The following is a 23,740-nucleotide window of genomic DNA, read 5'->3' as shown; positions in this document are numbered from 1 at the left end:
AATACTTTTTCCAGACTCTGAACACCAAATCCATTCAGATGCAAACCATCCTTCTTGTATAAGTCCTTTGATCCATCAAACTTGCTCCACACATCCACAAACTCCATGTTATTCCTCCTGCATAACCTACACATCGACTCATTTGGTATAATAAATTTAGTTTAATCCTTTATCCAAGTGTAAGCAAACAAAGTTTGCACCTGAAGTATCTTCAGGACTGAGGCAACTCGTGGTAAAAGTAAAAAACTTCCAACATCTTTCTCTAAATCCAGAGTAATTTAATAATAAGGTGAGACACCTTTTGGCAACTCATATAGGTAAATATGACTTCTCCATTGCTTCCACCTTAGTATCACCACCTCTGGGTCTGACTCCTACTGACGATACCTCAATAAAGGTCAAAACCGGTCTGGGTAGTGGCCCTTCCCTTAATGCATAGCATTATACATGTCTACAAGGAGATGTGCTTTGTATTATGGGAGATACTAAGACAAGTAGTCATGAGAGCTTGGTCCACCTTTATGAGTTGCCTCAGTCCTGAAGATCCTTAAGGCACAAACTTTGTTTGCTTACACTTGGATAAAGGATTAAACTAAATTTATTATAGTCTAACCAAGTGGGAAAAAAACTTTTAACAACTCATTTGCTATTATGGCCCTCCTTCTCAGCTCAACTCTCATACCACAACAACAAACTTACTATCTTAACTTTCTCATTCTTTTCTTTTGCTAGTTCCATTTACTCTTTCATATCCTCCCTCAATACCATACATTTCTCCTTTCAAATCATTCATTCTGTCCCGAAACTGTCAACTCTTTCTTATTACCCTTTTGCACTTGCACTCCTTAAGCCTTGCTAACATAATTAATTTTTGCACCTCAGAAGTGCGATTTTATCAATCTCTCACCAGTCGCATCTCTTATGATAGACTCGCTTCTTAATTTTTCCTTCTCTCTTAGTCAAACCTTCGTTTCTCTTTTCTTGCACTTCTTTCTTGCTGATATCAGCTGAATCACTCGCCAGACATTTTTTGCAGCTCCCGCTTCGTTCTGTCTATCATTCTGTAATGAGATCTATCACTATCATTCTTCAATCCGTCATATTACTATTCTTTCAATACACACACAATGTATATAGTTTTCTTTGTATAGAAGATGTTATTTTTAACTGCATTGTTTATTACCTTTTCATTAAGATGCTCTCTTATAATAACTGTCATGCTTTACATGTCCTTTATTATTAAAATACAGGGTGATTCTCTGGGGTTTCTGTGGCCTATAATTCAAACCGGCAACAACAATAAAACTGTTTTCAGGATATAAAAGAGTAATTCAAAAAGCTTTATTACTTATAGAATCACTACTGTAGAATGCTAAAACTTCAATATATGCGCCTTTTGTGACATGTCAGATATCGGCCAAGCATTAATCAATTTCCCTCCAATGTTCTCCATCATTTGTGGTGTAACCGTTTCTATCGCAGTTACAAATCTGGTCTTCAATTCATCGAGAAAGATCATAGGGGTCTGGTAAACAATGTTCTTCACTTATCCCCACGGGAAGAAATCAAGCGACATAATACTGGATGAGCGTGGAGGCCATGGAATCAGTCCACCACACCCAACCCAGCGCCCAGGAAAATGCATGTCAAGATATTCTTTGTCAATAAGAGCCCAATGTGGCAGTGATCCATCTTGCTGGAACACCACATTTGGCTGATGATCTTCCAACTGGGGTAACAGATACAGCTGTAGCATGCCCAGATAGTTCATCACTTTTTTTCCACAAAGAAAAAGGACCCCGAAACTTCTAAACATGAAGCACACCAGACATTCATCTTTGGCCTATCTCTTTTGAATACTCGAATGGCATGAGGGTTTCCTGATCCCCATATTCTGCAGTTATGACTATTTATCCTCACTGATATGCAAAGCATTGCTTCATCAGCTTCGACATTTTGACAAAATGCCTTGTGAAAATTGGAAACAAAGGGGTTTATTGTTCAGCACAATCTGCATTTGTAGGCAGTTATGAACAACCCCTCCAACACAGTCAGTTTTTGGTATACCTAACTGCAAAGAAGCTCGTCTCTCTAGTTGATTTTTGTGGGCTTCGATAAAACGCTTCCTGCTCTATCAACATCTTCTTATGAAGTGCTCTGTCTTCCCACTCTTTTTTTGGTGCTGAACACTACTAGTCTCTTAAAATTGCTTTAAACAGTGTTGAATAACATTATCTGAAGGTGGATGTTTTCCATACTGAATTCTGTAATGATGTTGTGTTGTGATAATGGACTTTTTTTTGAAAAAACCAAAGTAAGCACATTGCTTTCTCTTGAACAGTCCCTATTTTGAATATGATGTCATATTATCATCTCCCACACATCAATGTGGTAAGTACAGTGTTGCCAATAAAACCTTTTGAGTTACACTTTCATATTCTGTAAGCAGTTTTATTTTATTGTTTCCAGTTTGAAAATTATAGGCCACAGAAACCCTCGCAATAATTTAGAATCGCCCTGTATTTATTGCCCTTTCCCTCCCAAGATACTAAAATATACTAGTTTTTTTTTGTTCACATGTTATTTATTTATTATTTATTAGCCTTGTATACTCTAACTCTTGTAAATAGCACAGTATGACTATTGCCTTCCTATTGCCAATAAACCTCTGAACAAACCAAACTTGTCTCTTAAAACAACCAATTTCTGGCTTAGAAGTAAAAGAAGTTAGTGGCTGAAATAATCAAACTACAAAGAAATAATCCAGTTTTAGAATCACCAGTAGACACACAGCAGTATTATTTTCTTTCTTTTCTTGAGATGATAAAATGAAGTAATAGATTTTAGAAACTGAGATGTGAAATATTCCCTGTGAAAAAATTTAAACCAGTAGTAAATTGATAAAAAGTAGTTATTTATAATTAATTTCCTAGTGCAGAGGGAGGGAGAGTTGTGATTGAAATACCTTGAAAGACAATTTCTGAAACAGGAAACAAGTGAAAAAGTTTACTTGGAATCAAGTGATTTAAAAGGTCACAACTCCATTACACTTCATCCAGTAATGGTTTTGGTAAGAGATTCATAGTGGAGTGGGATAATTACAAGATGAAAAAGAGAGAACTACTTTTTATTCTTAAATACACAAAGTGCTTCATGTATTTGATCCACTTCAGCTAGTAGCAAGGTTAAATTCTTCCTTAGCCTTTAGCTGGATCATTCAGAATTTCTCTTGAATTTACATTTCTGTTTTACATATCTCCAGAATTTTGCGAATTAATCTTAAGACTGCTAAATAGCTGGTTTTAATGATATTTCTTGGAGAATATCATTATTCATCAGGTTGACTCAAGTTTGTTCTGAGAAGTAATAATAATAATAATATTACAGTTAATAACCCTTAATTCTGTTATCATGCCTCAATGCTAGCTTTTTTTTTGAAAGTTAGCCCTAACACTGTGTTATATATTTATTTATATATTTTATACTTATTTATTTTGTTTACTTGATTAAATCCTTTCTTATTCAAAACCTTATTCAATTAAAATCCTACCAGCTGCTTTATATCTTTCTATCGCTATTTTACTTCTTCAGATATCGAGCCTAATATACTTATATCTAGGATTGTTTCCTCTTCGGATACTGGCAAATTTATATTATGCTGCACCAGCCAGTATCCTGTAGTAGAAAAGGATTCCTACTCAGGGAGACAATACTAGATTCTGAGCTGTTCTTACACAATACTTTACTTTAATGTTGCTGTGTAGATTCAGACTGCAGTCGTGACCAAAATCTATAATTATATTTACTTTCTAAATCCTTCCCGCCAAAATAGGTTCTATTTTTATAAGTGGTAGTTTGGAATTGTAATCAGGCATGACTCAGGTTTAGGTAAATATGACATGTTTATTGGAATATCTAAACAGAATACACAAAAAATTCATACACTCAATTATGACTCAATACTAAATGAAACTCGAGTTAAGAGGTTAACATATTCTAAATTAATTAAAGGTCATAAAGCATGTGAAACACAATAACTGCATATTGGGATAGATAGTAAATGATATGAAGTTAAACTAAAATTTCTTTCTGTAATGCTATTCATAAGATAATATAAACAAACCTTCTAATGTTACTCAGTTACTAAAATCCACAATTCTGATCTCATTAAGTTAATCCTATCACATACAATTACTAAGGATCTTTTCCAAACAATTCTTCTTACTCTCTCAAAAGAGGTTAACTTTCTCCTTTCTTTTAAGCTTACACGGTGATCCGAATGCATTTTTGAAAATTATGGAGACAACTATCGTGTTTGAATAAAAACTTTAGTTTAATATAACTAAAATCTACATTCGACGTTTCGACCTTTATGTCAAGGTCATACAACTATACACAGAAAACAAGCTACACTACAATCAAACTGGTTTGTTAAAGACACTGACCAACCGCTACAACAATTGTTGGACTGACCTCTGGTGGAAAAAAAAAAGACTCTGTGGGCAGTCTCTAATTAGAAAGGTTAACTTTCTAATGAGAGAACTGTCCATAGAGTTCTTTAGAATACTGTTCTTAATTTCACATTCACAAACAATCTTCTCTCTTCTAATGAATTTTATACACAAAATAGAGTAATTTCACCTTACTGAACCTTTTCTGCGTCTTTCAGCACCACATGTACGTCTGGTTACTTCTTGTCTATTGGCTGTCCATATGCCAATGTAGGGGTTATGCTATCTTCATTATTTCTGCCGAAAATGGACTTAAATCTCTGTGTTTCAGGAACAACTCGATAGGACTTCTCAGCGAAGGCCTGATTCTGCTAGGACTAGAAATTTTTACCTTCAGCTCTGCGTAGAATCCTTCTGCATTTTCAAGAAAGCCTGCTTTTCGACATCTTATCTTAGCACAAACACTTCACCCCCCTTTACGCGAACTCCCACTAACTTCTGAGCCACCAAACAGGAAAACGATACGACAAGAGAAATTTCCGATACAGCGCTCATCCCCTTATATTCCTCCTTAGAGCGCCCTCTTTTTCCTCAGTCCCCTTTGCACATGATCCATATCTTTTCACCTCTTGGGTTCATCCCTTGCTTTTTCCCGATGCTGTTATGCTCTTGTATTCCCAGAATTCGCGTCAATATACATTCTGCTTAAGCAACTGCTGCCAGCGTTATGCTGTACACATGTAGTTTTATACCTTCCAAGAACTATTATTTAATAACTATTTGATGACTCACAGTTAATTTTACACAGCTTAAGTGAGGCTTAATTTAAGTCAGATTATCCCTCTTATAAAACATACTCTAATAAAATCTTGATATGAACACAATAGATTAAATAAATCGTACATGAAATAAGGAATGCAAATTTTATACATAAAGTGAAGAAGTTTCACTTTTAATTTTAGCTGGTGTGTAGGTATTTCTCTTTTTTTTTGTAAGTTTAATATGTTGGATTCTGAATGAATGATTTCTTTGCAAGATTCCTTCATTCAGGATATCTGACAACTGTATCCCTTGTTTAGATCAGATGATTCCTATTAAATGAAAGCTGTAGGTATTAATATGAGCTGTCACTAATTCCTCTGTTATAATGGAATTCATGATTTTCTACTTGAGTAGGTCTAATATTTAGATCTACTTGAGGGAATGTTTTAAAAAAAAAAGATTTTTTATGAGCTATCAAAAGGTTCCATTACTTTTTTTAATTATAAAAAAAGTATGATATTCTAATAAGACCTGTGTGGAAATGGTATTTGCATCTATAGTGCTATACCACCTGAAGAAATATAGTTCTAAGTTTGATTCTAGTTGCTGACTACAAGAACTTTATCTAAGCCTTTCTTTAACCAGTTCCTGAGTTAGTCAATTTCTGGCATGGGCAAGCAGGTTTTTCATCCCAGAAACTCAAGAAAATAGATTTCAGAACTTACAGTATTTCAGACAATAATATGTAATGTTGGGAGTTAAGGACTGTGAGATCTCAGCATTTGTCTATCTTACCTTGTGTGCTAATTAAAACCACTAATATTGTTGGACTGGAAGCTAGCTGCCCATCAGTTTTCAAAAGTTAGTTAGGGTTAGTTAAATGACCTTGCCTGCACCATTTCAAGAACAAAAGGTGTTAGCAAATTTATTTTATTCAGACATTCACATAATTTAAATATTAGAATAAAATATATTCAGAATTATTCAATATTAGAATAAAATATATTCCTGGCTTAATGGTCTACATATCTACCAAATCCTGTAATAAAGATTAGAGGTGCCTAGTTTTTGACCCATTCTCTTCTTGATTAGTTGTTTCCCAGTATATTTTTAAAGAAGGTTAACATGTCATACTTGTTGTTAAAATCTTTAAAAAAGTTTAATTTCCATTTGTGTGTGGAAGAGCCACTTAACCTAATGTTTTCATTTATTAGCTTGCAAATCAAAAGGTAATTAGCATTATATATGACTGTAATTTTAATATCCCCATATATATATATATATATATATACACACACACAACATTTTTTCATGTTAATTATGTACTGCAATTTTTTCCTGTGTTTCTCAGTTTTTTTAAACTTCAGTGTTTTTATTGCTGTTTCCTATTTTTAAAAGACACCTGAAGAAGGCTGTCAAAAGCCGAAACTAGTAGTGTGTTATACCATTAAAACCTTACAATTATTCTCGGTTTCAGTCATTAAATTCTCTTTATACAAATGTATCAAAACAACCAAGTCAATGTTCCTCAATATATATATATATATATATATATATATAGGCCCACACTTCATCATATAAGTATTCAAAAACAAATCTGACAGGATATGTTGGTTAGTCCTTATTCCAAAGTGTCCTTTGTCTGTATATTGCATGTGCTGGCCGATTTGAGGGATGAACCTGAATTTTGGAGAGGAAAAAAAACCCTTCATCTCCATATGAGACTGGCTAACTCACCATTTGATTGAAAACAGGTTCCTCACATCATAGATGGGACTTGAAGCTGGGTCTTTCCAACCAGAGGACGTGCCTAAACCAACTGAGCTATGGAGGCTCACCATCTCTTATCTCAGTAACTATTAACTCTTGCATGAAGCCAAGAAACCAGTTCTTTTAACATTGGCTTGACCGTTGCTCAAAGTAAGTCATGTGAATGACTTAGAGGAGACAGGAATAGAAAATATGCTACAGTCTCCAAACCCATTGTACATATTCTGGAATGCTGGAGTAAGAACACTGTTAAATAAAACATGAGACATCCTGAAATGTGGAAAGCTAGAAAAACATCATGAGTAGTGATAGTCAACCAGTGATAGCCAACTTTGCAATTGAAAGTGATTTCAATTGCAAAACAACTAGAATTGAAGGAAGTACAGGAAAAATGGTTTGATGTAAAAATCAAGCACAAGAAATATATCATACTCTTATCTGTATGAATTATTATTATTATTATCTGAGACCTCGAGGGAGGCTGTAAATTACCCAACCCAGCTATCATACATTCCCTTAAATTCATTTACACTAGATGCACTCACTACCCCAAAGGGCAAATTATTTCACTCACTCACTGCTCTCTGAGAGAAAAACCTAGCTCTTACCCCTTTCTTGACTGAGAACAACCTTAACTTCCATGGATGCCCCCCTGCCTTCCATATAACAAAAAATTTCATCATTTGAAATGCTATAACACCCATTCAAAAGTTTATAGACCCCTCTCATTACACCCCTCTTTCTCCTGTTAACCAGAGTCTGTAATCCACGTACTCGCAATCTGTCCTCATAATCTAAATCCCATAACATCCCTCTTTCTCCTGTTAACCAGAGTCTGTAATCCACGTACTCGCAATCTGTCCTCATAATCTAAATCCCATAATCTGGATATAATCTTTGTAACTCTTCTTTGCACCCTTTCCACATCATCTTTATCCCCTTGGAACCCGTGAGAACAAATCTGTGCACAATAATCCAGGTGTGTGGTCTTATCAAATCTTTATAAACAGGCAAAATTACTTCTTTATCCTTACATGTCAAGGTTCGCTTCAGCATAGAAATTATCCTCTGAGTTGTATTTGCAACTTTTGCTATGTGACCTTTGAACTTTTAATTCTTATCCACCAATACACCAAGATTCCTTGCCTCTTCAGTTTTTTGTAGCATAATCCCGTAAAATAATATGCGACTGGATCTCTAATCACACCAAAGTGCAAAATTTTACACTTACTAACATGAAACTGATAGCCATTTTTGCTTGCCCAGATTTCCAGTCTATTCAAATCATTTTGTAATTGCTGAATATCAGTAGCATCCCTGATTGCCCTGTCTATCTTCGCATCATCAGCAAACAATTGCAAATCTGATGATAGACCCTGCTTGAAGTCATTAATGTATAGATTAAACAATAATGGCCCAAGGACTGAACCCTGAGGTACACTATTGGTTACCTTAAATCTGGCAGATTCACACCCACTGTATACCACTTTTTCATATCTGTCTGTTAACCATCCCCTGATCCAAGTCAATAGATTATGTTCCAATCCTATATTCTCCACTTTATGCAACAGCCTATCCTGTGGTATTCCTATCAAATGCCTTAGAAAAATCCAACATTATCATAGTGTATCCATTTCCTTTATCCAACTCAGCCGTAACATTGTTATAAAATATGAGAAAATTGCTAAAACATGACCTTCCTTTAGTAAGCCCATGCTGTTCCCTGCAGAGTATAGAATGATTGTCTACCCATTTCTGTATGTGAGTTCTTACTCGTATACAGAAATTAGAAAAGTTTTAGAGAAGTACTTACTAACTTCTCTAAAATATTCACTACTACACCAGAAATACTAATAGGTCTGTAGTTAGACACATCAGTTTTTGCACCACCCTTGTGCAATGGAACTATATTACATTCCTGTGGTATCATTCCTGAGCTGAGACTCCTTTAACAAACTTCCTTTAACAAACGAGCAGATATTCCATCTATCCCTATTGACAAATTCTTATCCAGGTTATGCAAAAGCTCTTCAACCTAATTTTCATGAACCTCTAACTCTTCATCTAACGAATGTAGCAGTAGCACTGTGCACCATACTACATACACCTGGTTGATATATCTTAGCAAAGTGAGCCCTCATTAGCTTTCGATACTCGTATACGATCTGCATTCAATAAAGTTATTCTTCCACATTCATTCTTTCTTTTGCTTGTGGCATAACAATAAAATTCTTTTGGATTGCCTTTAGCTTGCATGGCCAATTTCTTTTCATACTCCGTTTTAGCTTTTCTCACAATACACGTTTTTCTGGCCTGAGCTTTATATATTTCATAACTCCTCTCACTCTTATTCTCACGATACTCTTTCCACATCTTCTTCTTCTTGTGGATTTCTAGCTTAATAAGGCTGCACATCCATTTCACACCCAACCTATTTACTCTTCGAACACTAGGGATACATTCAGATACCGCCTCATTCAAGCACTTTTTCAAAGATTCTCATGCATTGCTGACATTTTTTCTATTCAGTAACTGATACCATGGGACCAAAGATAGTATTCTTCTATGTTGATCATAATTTCCAGCTTTGTAGTTCAGCATGTAGCCTGTTTTAATTGGAGTAATACTTGTAGATACTTCCCAAGAAAGGACAGCATGATCACTGCCACCAATTGGTGGTAAAATAGCTATATTCTTGAAAGAGATCCCTTCTGACGCTATGAGCAAATCCAACACTCTTTGACCTTGAGTTCCTTCTTTCACATGCTGCTTGAGAAAGTTATCCCGCAACAATTCAATAAATTCCTGTTCTTTCTGATCATGAGATTTCTCTTCTACCCAATCAATGTTTGGAAAATTAAAGTCACCCATAATGATCATTCGCTTGGTGCCCATAAGGCTAAATTGGCAATGCATTTCTTTGTCCCCTACAACTAAACTGCTAGGTCTGTAGCAACACCTCACCATGTATTTCATTCTGTTAACCTCCACTTCACATCAAATAGACTCAAACTCATCGCTACATGGGACATTGTTACCATCATTGTTTTCTTGTATTTCTACCCTAACTGGACTCATCTGATATCATTAGTAGCACTCCTCCTATCTCTTCTGTCATTCCTAAAATGTCATTCCTAAAACTGGTTTCACTAATGCCAACAATCTTAGGCCACATCATATTCAATAAAGCAACGAACTCAACCCCCTTTGTTTCTAATGCTCCTGGCAGTTGTGTATAGACATAATAAATTACGACCTAGCCTATTCTTATAATTAGATATGCAATGTATTTGGTCTTGTAGAATTTTCTCTTTTCCCTCCCCAGACATACTTAAAAGGTCCAAAGCATATTTTTCACTCCTATGCCACATACTTAACCATGTTCAAAGGCATTTATATCTTTATCACGTTTGTATACCATAGCTGAACTTTCACACACATTTTTCCCATTCCTCCCTTGGTGGAATGGGAAAAATTTGCTAGTTCCCGTGACTCTCTGCATTAAGTCTCATCCCAAGAAGTAAATTTTCCAGGCTTCTGATGCCAAATGAATTCAAGTGCAGGCCATCATTCTTATACAAATCTTTTCTGCCATCAAACACACCCCCCACACGTCTAAAAACTCACATCCATATCTTCTACATATCCTGCGCATGAAATCATTTGCTATCATCGCCCTCCTTCTTAACTCAGTACTATCATATATAGGTAGTAATCCTGCAATTTTTACTCTCTCACATTTCTTTCTCGCTTCCAATTTTTTGATGATACTTTTCTTCCAATTAGATTGTGAAGAAAAGTATCATCAAAATGGATATCAAAATTGGATATATATCTCAGGTCTTTACTTTATGCCCATTATGTTATACCACTAAATAAATCATTGCAGATCTTCAGGATTCTCTGACTAGATTGTAACTGCTGTAACAAATTTGGCAAGAAAATCAATAAAAAGAATATGAAAATAGACATGGACATAGAAAATATCGACTATATAATGAGTAACATATTTCAGCTATTTAGACACAATACTTAGTAAAGATGGATGACAAATTAAATATGGGAGTAGACATAGAATAAGCAAAGCTGGTATGATCAGACTCCAGTTGAATACATTTATATAGAATAAGAGAAATCATGGTGAGCAGATGGACATTGTTGGCAGTATCACATTAAAAATGAACATACAGTTGACTTTCACTGTAGCAGTCCTGACGACCATAGGAATTATTTTTTTTTATAAGTGGAGTGTTTGCTATAGTGAATTTCTTTTAGCATTGTTCTTGTGATCTGTCTGGGGCTTTTCAGGAGTAGTTATACTGAGTGAGTGAGTTATAATGGTGTAAGAGTCAACTGTATTAGGAAGGAACTTGATATTTTTAGCATTCAAGAATGTATGGACAGGGCTAATCTAATATGGTCATTTAAACACAGATGGTAATGGAAAGGTTAGCATAATAGATGTTCGATTCCCATATAGCGGGAAAAAGACCTAGAGGAAAACAAAGATTGAAATATGATATCTGACAATATTATAGTCCTGGTTATAATATCACAGCAAGAGGAAATTTTCTCATAATTTGGAGAAAAAATATTGATAGGAGGTAATCCAATATTGTAATCCTAATTAAGGATACATATTAGGAATTTGAGGTGCTGAACAAGGTGATCTAGTAGCATTAGACTTTTTGCAACTACGCTTGAACACCGCGTGTTCAGAAAACCTGATTGGATCAACCAAAGTATCAGTATTTGAGGAAAGAAACAAGGCAATTTTAAGTTTGATGAAAAGCATTATCTTCTCAGAATACCCACTGAATTGATTGGGATGAGGAAAAACTAAACAACATAAGCAAACTGGGGTTTGAAATAAATTTTACAAAATGCAAAAAAATCTTATCTGCAACATGCCAGGGTATACCTCATTAGGATAAATATATCCTTCAACACTAAACAAGATCTATAAATTCAGTCCAGAATAACCAAACATGGAATAATTAAAGGAGATGAGTCCAGTGGATGAAGACTGATAAGTTCATCTCTCTCTCACTTAAAAGGAAGCTGATGGATTTCATTATATTGTCTGCATTGATTTATGTTGCCCAGACTTGGCCCATGGCAAGAAGAAAAACTTAGAACCTGCCAGAGAACAGTGGAAAGAAGAAATAAGAGCAGGGAATGTAAAAAATACAGACATTAGACATCACAGATGTGTTGATGTTATTCATAAAGCCAAACAATTAAAGGAGAACTGCACTGGTCATTTAGTCAGGATGGACGGAGAAAACTGAGATAGGCCTGTGACCATTTCTTTGTTTGCAGTATATATTCTGTCTGAAAAGGTCAGATCAGGAAGGAATACTTATTTTTTTTTAAGTGGAGCACAGACATAGATGGGTGGGTAAATATTTGTTTCCTTTGCCACATAATTTTTTTAAGTTGTATTCTAGCTGCTTATCACATATTACTTTCATCAATTTAAAATTATGTATATTACAATATAATTTAACACACAAAGATGAGCTAGAATATTATGCTTAAGTTTTAGCTCACTAATGAATTTGTGAGCCTCCGTAGCTCAGTTGGTACAGACGAAGACCTTTGGTCGGAAAGACGGGTTTGATTCCTGTCAGTGACATGAGGAACTTTTATCTGGTTTCTTTTTGACGAAAGGGGGGGTCTCATACTGAGTTAGGGTTTTTTTTTTTTTTTTTTTTTTTTTTTTTTTTTTTTTTTTTTCACCTGGAAACTCTGGTTTTACATCCCCCAGAACAGGCAAACTGGCCCCGTGAACACACGCATCTACAAACATAATATACCGGGAGATATGGGGCTTACCACCTTATCCTCAAGTTATGGTTGCAAAGTCCAAGAATACTTGGAAAGGTTGTGGGCACTTAAGTGCCTTTTAGGACCACTAATAGGATAGGATAGCGAATTTGTGGAGAAAATGTCTTCCCTCCCCCTTCCTTAAAAAGAAAACACAAATTTGAAATCAGGAAAAATTAGTTAATCTGAAAGATGGATAGTGATACATCTGATTGCTTCCTACAAGTTTTAATCAGTGTTACAAATTTGCAGATAAGCAGCAATGGTTTTGAACACTCTCTGACTCTTGCAGCTTATGTCTAAAAAATTTATGAAATGTTTGTTTGGTTTTCTGTCATTTACATATTGCAAAGCTATGGCCAACTAGTCAGCATGTGATCAGTGGATCAGATTACTGGTAATGGATTTTTTTATTATGAATAAATAAAATCTATCTTAGCTTTTTTGCATTGTTGATTCAAAGATCACTATTATTTGCTCTAAAAATGAAAAGATATATAAATATACCAGGTGATTATAAAATAATGTCAAGTGTTCAGAGCCCTCTAGCAAGTAGTGTATTGGATGAAACACGCCAAGATTCGGTAGACGTACACAGTGGAACATGGGGATTCGATTTAACGAAAAAAATAGTACCAAAAGTCGCCAACAGGGGGGATTTTGGCGCTGTTTACTGAGTAAAATGCATTAATTTGCATTATCACGTTTCTTGTGAGCGATCTTGCAATAAAAGGAGAGCCTGTGAGATTTCTTATCATCCGTAGACGAACTGCTTTTCGATACCTCTTACCTTACATGAGCGTGCTTTGTTAGTCAAACTCTATTATCAGCAGAACAATAATGGCAGTACTTGTCTTCGTGATTTTCAGCATATGAAAAATTTACAAAAAGGACCGATTACGGTAACAAACTTACGAAAACTGATTCGGCGATTTGAAACTACTGGAACTCTAGCAGTGCAGGTAGGCAAGGGATGCAAACCAATCAATCACCAACAAGTTGAACAAGTTGCAACTGCTATTGTCGAACAGGAGATGACGAATGTGCAGGGTACCAGCAGTGCACGAGCAATATCCCGGCAAACGGATATCACATACACAACGGTGTGGAAAATCCTACATCAGATGTTGAAGTTTTACCCCTATAAAATCAGTCATGTTCAAGAATTGCACCCTGGTGATGCGACCACACGAATTGACTTATCTTTGAGATTCTTAGCACGCATGGAAGTGGATGATGCATGGCCATGGCAGATTTTATGGAGTGACAAAGCGCAGTTTTATTTGAACGGCGATATTAACACGTAACTGTCGCATTTGGACTGCAACTAATCCGCACGTGTGTCTGCAGATGCCTATCCACTCACCCAAAGTCACAGTGTGGTGCAGATTTACGGCATCTTTTATCATCGGCCTATACTTTTATGAGGAAAATTGCCAAAATGAACTAGTGACCTGTTCCGTCAATGCTAACAGGTATGCCAATATGCTACAGAACTTTGTAGTTCCACAACTGCAGTAAAGAGGACGTCTCGATTTGACCATCTTCATGCAGGATGGTGCACCATTCCGCATCGGACTTCAGGTACAGAGTGTTTTGCGACAACATTTCTCTGACAGAAGAATCATTAGTCGTACATTTCCCACTCCATGGCCACTGAGATCGCCTGATCTCAATCCTTGTGAATTTTGGCTGTGGGGATTTCTTAAAAGCATTGTGTATCAAGGACATGTACTCGATATTCCAACTTTGAAAGATCGAATAATGTTACACGTGAGACGAATCAATTCCGATATGTTGCGAGCCACTGTGGAAAATGTCGTGCACCGTATGCAGTTCCTGGGACATCAGAATGGTGGTCATATCGAACCTCATTTGTAATTAACAATAAACGTCATGAAATTGATGTGTGCTGTCTCTCATTTGCCATTTAGTCATTCATTAGTCACACCTACTAAAATTAATTTGGCAGCGCCAAGATTTCCCCTGTTGGCGACTTTTGATACTTTTTTTTTCTTCATTAAATAGAATCTCCATGTTCCATTGTGTACGTCTACCGAATATTGGTGTGTTTCGTCCAATACATTACTCGCTAGAGGGCTCTGAACACTTGATGTTATTTTATAATCACCCAGTATATAACATTCGGGTCTCTTTTTATGGGGTTTTCACAGAAAATCGCACAAAAAAGGCCTAACTTATGTTGAAAAATCACAGATACGTTCCATAATTTTCTAAAACCGCATAAAACTGAAGCAACGAATTAAAATAAACCTAAAATCACATAAAAAGAGTTTATGAAAATTCAGGAAAATAAGAATGCATAAGTTTGTTTGTTTGAAAGCTTTATTCATTTAATTTTATTGAAAAGTACAGTAACATTTTGTCATCAGAATTATCATGCTATTAGACAATATTCGGCAACATTTGCGAACTTGTGCATAATCACTTTCATCACCAGAAGAGATAGTCAGCGCATCAGATCTGTATAGTAAAGGTAATGGTTCTTCACAAACAGAATTAGCTTCGCCCTCATTCTGTGCTGATTTTTTCTTCTGACTGTAATCAGTTATTAAACTTTGCGATAATGATTTCACTAATTTTTTATACAGCTCGCGATATCCAGACATACAGTTCTTCAGCTCACATTGGAATTTAAAGGCATGTTCAGAATTTGTGTCATTAACAAGAAAACGATTTTCGAATTATGTTTACAGTGAGGAGGAGAGGTTTTTCTTCCTCTTCACTATTGTTTTCTGGATCTTCGACGATATCTAAAGTTAATCGATATCCAATAATATCATCATCACTTAATGCATTCTCCACAAGCAATTCATCTACATCATTCTGGCTAAATGTATCAAAACCTCCACCAATTTCATGTGCGAATGTAATGATTTCAGCTGATAATGTAAATGTTTACATGGTTGCACTGCTTGCAATACATCCAGGCCAAGCCTTTCTAGCAAGCATTTAAAGTTTGTGGTCTTATTTCAGCGGTAGCAGAGGCAACATGATTTAAGCAGTCCAAAATATAAAATTTTTTTTCCAAACGTTAGTTACTGTTAATGAATAATTTTCTAGTTTATCCAATATAAATTGAAAAGTGTGCTTAACGTAATATTTTTTTAAAAGTAGCAATTATGCCTTGATCTAATGGCTGAATAATGCTTGTTGTATTGGGTGGAAAAAACACTGCCTGCACATGTGGATGTTCTAAATTCGAATGATTTGGTGAATTGTCAACAATTAATTAAACTTTAAAACCGAGAGCTTTTTGCTTCATATATGTTTCCACTTCTGGTACAAAGCAATTATTGAACCATTCAGTAAATACAGCAATTGTTACCCAGGCCTTTGTATTAGCCATCCAATGTACCGGTAGCTGTTTTAGATCTTTGCCTTTTAGAGCATGTGGTCTTAGAGATCGATTTACTAGGAGGGGTTTCAACATTTGATTTCCTGATGCATTGCTACAAAGTAACAATGTTACTCGATCTTTGCTTGCTTTAAACCCACTTGCTTTTTTTTCTCAGACTTTGCGATGTAGGTTCGACTAGGCATTTTCTTCCAAAACAATCCTGGAAGAAAACCCGATCAGGGTTAAACACTTGATCGGGACAATATCCACTATCTTCAATAATTTAGGCTAACTTCTCTTGAAAATGTTTGGCTGCTTCATCTGCTGCTGCAACCTTGCCTGTAATCTTCATGTTATAAAGTGCATTCCTTTTTAAAAACCCGGTTTACCATCCGTTGCTAGCCGAAAATTCTTTATCAGCCTGGGAAGCGGAAGTAGACGGCTCCAATTGCTTCATATTTTCATAAAACCGAAGAGTTTTTTGTTTAATTAAAGAACCACTTATAGGAATTCTTCTGAGTTAATTCTTCAATCCAAATTACGAGCGCTCGTTCTGTGTTTTCTAATAAAGCATCTCTTGAGTACGATGATAATTTGGCACTTAGTTTTGTGCCAGAAATGACAGATTTTCTTATTGCGACTTCATTCTTTTTAATTGCTCTTATAGTAGTTTCTCCTAAATTAAAATGTTTACCAATCACCATAGATCCTCTCCTTTTGCTAAATGATCTAAATTTGCAATTTTCATTTCCAAAGAAATTGCTTTTCTTTGGTGCTTTTTTTTCTCCATTGGGCCAAATTTAATTAATTATTAATGAATACATTACCAAATAACCAAAGTGTTCCATGAAAATTTCAGGATTTGTGAAGTGTTTCCGTCGTAGGAAAAGTTTGGAAAATGCTGGATTACGCTATTATCGGAATGGACTCTCCTTCTCTTGACATGCACAGAAGTGTCGAAAGGTCTCGTATCTGTGGGCGTGCACTGCATAACTTCAAATCCGCATAAAAAGAGACCCGAGTGTATATTTTTTTTTAAGTACACAACTCGTAATGTTTATGTGGCAAAATCTAGAAATTTTCATAAGGCCATAGAAAAGGAAAGAAACAATACACTCCTTGGAAAACAGTCAACAGACACTATAGCTTAAGGAACAAACGGTCATGGCACCAGCCTTAATAAGATGTAGGACCTCCTTTTACTGTGATAATTGCAGGAATCAGTGAGAATTTTGGAGCGTTTTTCCTGTATGCATGTAATGAGGTCCTGGACTGCTGTGGGGAAGACATCCCTTGACCTCACCTGATGCTTCATTTCATCCCATAGATGTTCAGTAGGGTTGAGAACGGGCTCTGTGGAGGTCAGTCAAGTGTGGTAATGTTCATTTCCACAAACCACACAGTTACAGCAGCAGCATTATGACATGGTGCATTGTCTTGCTGAAAGAGACAATAGTCAGTTCTGTAGAAATACCACAAAGCAGGAAGAATTACATATTCTGAATGTACAGATACCTCTTGTAGTTCAACATTTGTAGCACCACAGAGGCCAAACCAGGAAAAACAGGACAACAACATCACAACCCCCCCCCATAAAATGTTCACCAGGCATCTGCCACACTCACACCCATCCATCTGCTCAGTAAAGGATGTAGCATGATTCCTTGTGCTCCATAATTTTCCATGTCCCATCACTGAAGATAATGTGGGACTTGCATGTAGCAGTTCTACCATGGAAATCCATGCTGCGAGCCTCAATTCTGAATGTTTTTGTGCAAATTCATGTTCCAGTTGATGCCCTGAACTCCACATTCAATTTGTCAGCCTACAAATGGCAGTTTTTACATATTATCCTTCATAGCACCCTACGGTCACATGCAGTGCATTTGGCAGGTCGTCCACTGCTGGTAGCATTTACAGTTCACTCCCTGATCTCAGTATGGCATCACTGATTGTGACCTGGGATGGCCCAATTTGCCAAACAGATATGCCTGCAACATGGCATTCTGTCACAACACTTCTTTCAAACCCCATCAGTTCCGTCATTCAATTTATACTGACTACAAACACGTAACTTGTTACATAGCATGATGCACCTTGCCCATGGGGTGTTTGTCGACTTCTTTCCAAGCAGCATACAAATGAGTACGTTGCTTGGAAACTGAGATTTGATACTTTTTTTATGTGGGATAAATTAAATTTTAAAAAATTTCAAAGAGATTTAATTCTCAAAAACAATTAAAATGATTACTTACATCTGTTTTATCTTGGGAGCTAAAGTGGCGAAGACTAATTATAATATAAGTATATTTTCAATGTAAAATATACAGTTTATATTTGTTTGTATTTTATTTACAAGTTGAATATTTAGAAGTGAAATTCAGAAAAACTTAAAGAATTTATTTTATGTTCAAAATGTTCTTTATTTGTTCTCCTCTTTATAATTTGCTAGTTAAAGCTTCATATCAAGACTATTTCTTTTTTCATTTTTAGGGACAACTCAGTATACACAGCATCAAAAAATTCCCTGACAAGAATATATTATAGAACTGTTGTACAGAGTTTAACTTGTGAGAATCTCCTCCACTTAATGTGATCAGAATAAAATAGACTGTGATCGACATGGTTTAGATTGCAGTTTGTAAAAGATAGTGTAAATATGTAAATCACATTTTCATGCATTGAGTCTGTGTTTGTTGACTATTTGTTCCGAAAAGCAAACAAAGCAGACATTGTACATTAATTTGCTTGTATAGAAAGTTAACAGTTAGTGGTTATATTTAAGAAGATGACTAAAATTAGTTCATAGTATGTTGGCCCATACTGTTTCATTGGCTGTGTACATCTGTCTTTTCTACTGATGTGCTTCATTTGTTTGCATCTGTACAGATTTTTGTGAATATATATAAACGACCTAAAATTTTCCTTGCACAACATGAATTTCTCAAGGATATTAAACACTATATATAGTCTTAAGTAAAAGTTAACACTTTGTCATACAAAGTTGTAAAACAAAAAGCCTTCATGTATGTTTATGGCAAATAAGTTGTATTTTTACAAAGCGTGTGTGTGTGTATTATATATATATATATATAGTGAGGGGGGGGGAAGAGAGAGAGAGAGAGGGAGAGATGAGTCCATGCATGATGCATTAACTGTACATTATTATACTATGCATCTGATGCCTCACGTCTGTAGCATGCTTGGCTTTGTCTTTTATATTAGTTTTGTATCAACATGAATCTGTTAACAAAGTAACATGTATTTTCTCTGTACAGGCATTTGTGTATTTGAGCAAGAAACGAAAAATAAGAATTAAGCAGAACAGCTGTGTTGATTTCAGCTATTCGGATTGTAAAAATTCATTAATACATATTTCACTTTGTTGAAGAGCATTCTTTATAGTTTAAGCAATCAAGTTATGTTGCAATCTCTGTCCTTGTGAAGGACTGTAAATATGTCATGTATACAGATTTAATTGTATACATGTATTGTATACAAATTGTATATATGTCATTTATCAATCATTCCCCCTTCTGTGTTATCATGTTAATTACTTATTTGTGTTTTGGGGCAGAAATTCAAAACTTACAAAAGAAATGTTCCACTAATGTTGATTTTGTAATTCAGTTTAAAACTATTGATAGTTTTCATATTGGTGATGAGCTTTCCAAAAATGTTCATATTTTAGAGGTGTTTAATTATGTCTCTCTCTCTAGAAAACAGTGACACACAAAAGTTTTTTTAAACCCATGGTAATTTTAAACTAGGTAATTTAAAAGAAGCTGTTAAGAGGTCCACAGTAAAGTGCTGCTCTTTCTTGTCAGGTTATCCATTCACTCAGGATTTTATCAGTGTAATTATGTATGTGTGATAAGTTGTATGGAAATATTTAATTATTTTTTAAATTGTTCTTAAACTAGATAAAACATTTTGTAGACGTTTGAGTTTCAATACTTGAAATGCAGTTTTGTGCTAGAATTATTACTGCAGCCTTCGAGCCGAAAAGCCCTTGTCAATTAATAAGTCAATTGCATTTGAACCATCCAATTCAGGGCAACAAATCAAAATTCAGAAGTAGAAATAAAATATTTTCAATTATTCATCTGTTTTTCTTTCTCCCCCCCCACACACACAAGTTGTTTTCAGAATTCTTAAAAATAATAGAAAACATCATTCCATAACATTAAAGTACTAATAATTCTTAAATGTTAATTTTAACTTAATTTCTGTTAATTCATCACCTGTCTTAATAAAAAAAAAAGAAACAGATACCTAAAATAATGAAAAATAAATTTTCCAATATTTCACCTTTGTCACAAAGCAGCATAGTACAAAAAACACGACAAATGAAGGTCACTTATGAAATTCGAGGTTTTTTCTCAGCAGTTTTCGACTGCTGATAAGCAACAATTGACAATAGCTCTCAGACCAGGCAAACATTGTTTGTCTTTTAGTGTATTAAAAACAAATGGTCACTTGTATAAATTTTTAACAGTGCACTGCTTAAAATTTTTATCAATCTCTTTGCTATGACATTTCTAGCAAAACTCATACATGCAATTCATAAGAATGAAACTTAACGAAAGGTTAAAGAAAGTGGGTAAAAATTGCATTTGCGCAGAAACCTGTTCATCACTGTGATTAGCATTTGGTTGCTTTAGCAATGTAATGTTTAATGTGAATATTCTCCACTTTGAATTAGGGATAGGAGATTATTCAAATTCTGTATTGCAACTCAACTTCCGCATTAGCACACGTGTGGCTGTAGTTTCAGTTATACTTAGTTGTCAGCGTTGGCTTCCCAAAGCATTCTTTGTGAGAAGTGTAATGGGGAAAGGCACTGGATTTAGATACGTTTGACAGAGCAGATCGTAGGTGCCCGATGGATGGGTCACTCTGAATTTGTCAATGAACTTGGATTTCTCAAATCACCTCCCATCTGAACAAGGGTTCCAGCCAAAAAGTCAATGCAAGGACCATGCAACATTCACTTCACTATCTCAGCTTCCCGGAGCCACGACTTACGAGAGTCCCAATCTATCTAACAGATAAGCTTAGGTGTTGACTGTTATTTTTTAATGGTATTAACAACAAACAATTTTATCAAAAGATGTTTTATTAACTGCTTATATTTCGCTGAATTTCAAATCAGCATCATCAGAGCACAGCACACTTGTTCACGTGACAGTGAGTAAGTGAAACAATACAATTGCAATGGCAAAAACAAGATCTGGAGTCCTATATTTTGGTGCCCTCTAATGTAAAAAAAAAAAAATTACAGCTATGTGGGAGTTGCTGTTAGGAAGTCTCCCAAATTTTTGATAAATTAATGCAACCATATCTGTTCAGGTTAGGAGAATTGTTCAAAGCCATTGCTGGCAAAAAATAATCGTTCAGATCTGTAACGACTCCTAAATAGCACATTCGTTTTCTTCCATCTAATCCTGTGTAGAGTGTCCAAAGCGTGGTCTGCCAGTCCTGACTTGCCGTACTATGGGCAGTCAGGACTTGGCAGACCATGCTTTGAGCAATCGCTTTGAAGAATTCTCCTAACCTGAACAAATATGGTTGCATTAATTTGCCAAAAATTTGGGAGACTGTCATCCTAAGAGCAACTCCCACATAACTGTAATTTTTTTTTTTTTTTTTTACAACATTAGAAGGTGCCAAAATAGGACTCTACATCTTTTGTCCATTGCAATTGTATTGTTTCACTTACTGGCACGTCTACAAGTGTTTTGTGCTCTGATTATGCTGATTTGAAATTCAGCGAAATATAAGCAGTTAATAAAACATCTTTTGATAAAATTGTTTGGTGGTGTTAATACTGTTAAAACATTCTAACTGCATGACACCGGACTTTGAATGCCTAGAGTGATGAATGGCGCAATTAAGTTTAAGATGTGATTCATCACTCCAGGCCATACTTGTTAAACATTTTTGCAAGCTTGTGGAGTCCTTGTCTCGTCATGTGGCTGGCATTATCAGGACCAGTGCGTCAAACACGTTACTAGGTAGCTATTCCTAATTAAATGGCTCTTAAGTTTTATAAACAACTTCTATAAATGGATATTTCAGTTTCAACGCACAAAAATGAAACCTGCTAATGCCTTTATTCCCTAAGAGTGATGATTAAGATTTTGGATGCAGATAACCAGGATCTGCATCCATTTATATTTTATAACAGAGTGACTGCAGAGTTCGGGTAAATATATGTATCACTATATATATTTTTTGACAAGTATACCTACCACTATAACTTTTGGAGGCTAAGAAGGCGGTTCAATCTCCACCAGTACCAATCAGAGAATGTCGGCCTAAGATTATCAGCTAACGCCTTTTTATTCCCGTATATACGGGAGTAGGCGAGGCCATTTAGCCCTATCTAACTTTTGGAGACTGAGTGGGCAGTTCAATCTCCACTGGTACCCAATCAGAGACAGATGGCCCAAGGCTATCACTAATTAAGCGGTACGCAGTGAAGAGAGACGGCTCAAATGTGCCGCCATCTCGTGGTCTCTAACCCTAACACAATATATTTAATGTCTGAAATAATGTGGGTTCTACGGTCGATTTTCTTGAGTTTACAGGACGAAAAACCCGAGTTTCCGGGAGGAAAAAACCTGCTTGCCCGTGCCAGAGATCGACTAACTCGGGAACCGGTCGAAAAAAGGCTTAGAAAAATTTCCTCTAGTCGCCGACTAGACTCGAAACCAAGACTTCCTTCGTGCGGCCTAGCGCGGTGGTGTGCAAACGCCACATCCACTGAGCTACACAGGCTCCCCTAAGATTATCACTAATTATAAAATAAGAGCTAAACTACCTGGAGGTCCCTGATGAAGATGACAGCAGGGAGCCAGATTTCTTCCTCACTTTCTCTGAGGGAAAAATCTATCTAGCTCTTGCCCCTTAATTTTACACAAATTCAACCAAAGATGTCCTTTTGTCTCTCCTAAACTTACATATAATGAAAAATTCCATCAGCCAGTATCCTGTAACACCGTTTCAGAAGTTTATAGGCGTCTAACATATTTTAATAAAATATTAATAAAATAATATTTTAATAACACCTCTTTTTCCTGTTTACTGGTCTGCACTGGTAAACAGAAGAAATGTTTTTCTTCTGTTTACTTTCAATCTTTCTTCATAATAATCTTCATTGCATAATCTTGATCATCTTTGTAACTCTTCTTTGCGTCCACTTACAGTTTTTCGTCTCCAAGGAAACCACCAGGGCATCAAGCCTGCACACGATAGTTTAGGTGCCGTTGTATCATGGACTTGATATAATACCGACAAGACGAAACACAAATTTCTGACAGTGTTGTACTGTATAAAAGTTAATTTACTTTCAAACTACAATATTAAAATAAGAAGCTAATCTTTATGCTACTGTTATAATTTTTTTAAAATAAGCAATTGGCTTTATTGTATAGGAAGAAAGTGAACAAATGTGGTAATTTGTGATAAATTATTTTTACCACTGAAATGTAATGAAAGAAAAATCTCGGAAAATGAAATTTGTATTCTGCAAACAAGTTTTTCTGTTACTCAAGAGAAAATA

General features: G+C 35.6%; 1 protein-coding gene across 3 annotated transcripts in view; it reads left to right on the top strand.

The window, feature by feature from the left end:
* The window catches only part of LOC150107401 (uncharacterized), a 384,774-nt gene extending 364,496 nt beyond the window's left edge, over window positions 1-20,278 (top strand). For all 3 annotated transcript variants that reach the window (XM_090391269.1, XM_090391268.1, XM_090391270.1), the window contains one exon: window positions 18,667-20,278. In XM_090391269.1, the coding sequence (XP_090247395.1) occupies window positions 18,667-18,704 (38 nt within the window). In that variant the 3' untranslated portion in view covers window positions 18,705-20,278. The remainder of the gene's footprint in view (window positions 1-18,666) is intronic.
* Window positions 20,279-23,740: the final 3,462 nt, after the last annotated feature.

Source organism: Typopeltis vanoorti, chromosome 4 (assembly GCF_054136105.1).
Source record: "Typopeltis vanoorti isolate ZY-2024b chromosome 4, IOZ_Tvanoo_1.0, whole genome shotgun sequence".
In the NCBI taxonomy this organism is placed as follows: Eukaryota; Metazoa; Arthropoda; class Arachnida; order Uropygi; family Thelyphonidae; genus Typopeltis; species Typopeltis vanoorti.
This window is presented reverse-complemented; position numbering and strand designations above follow the sequence as displayed.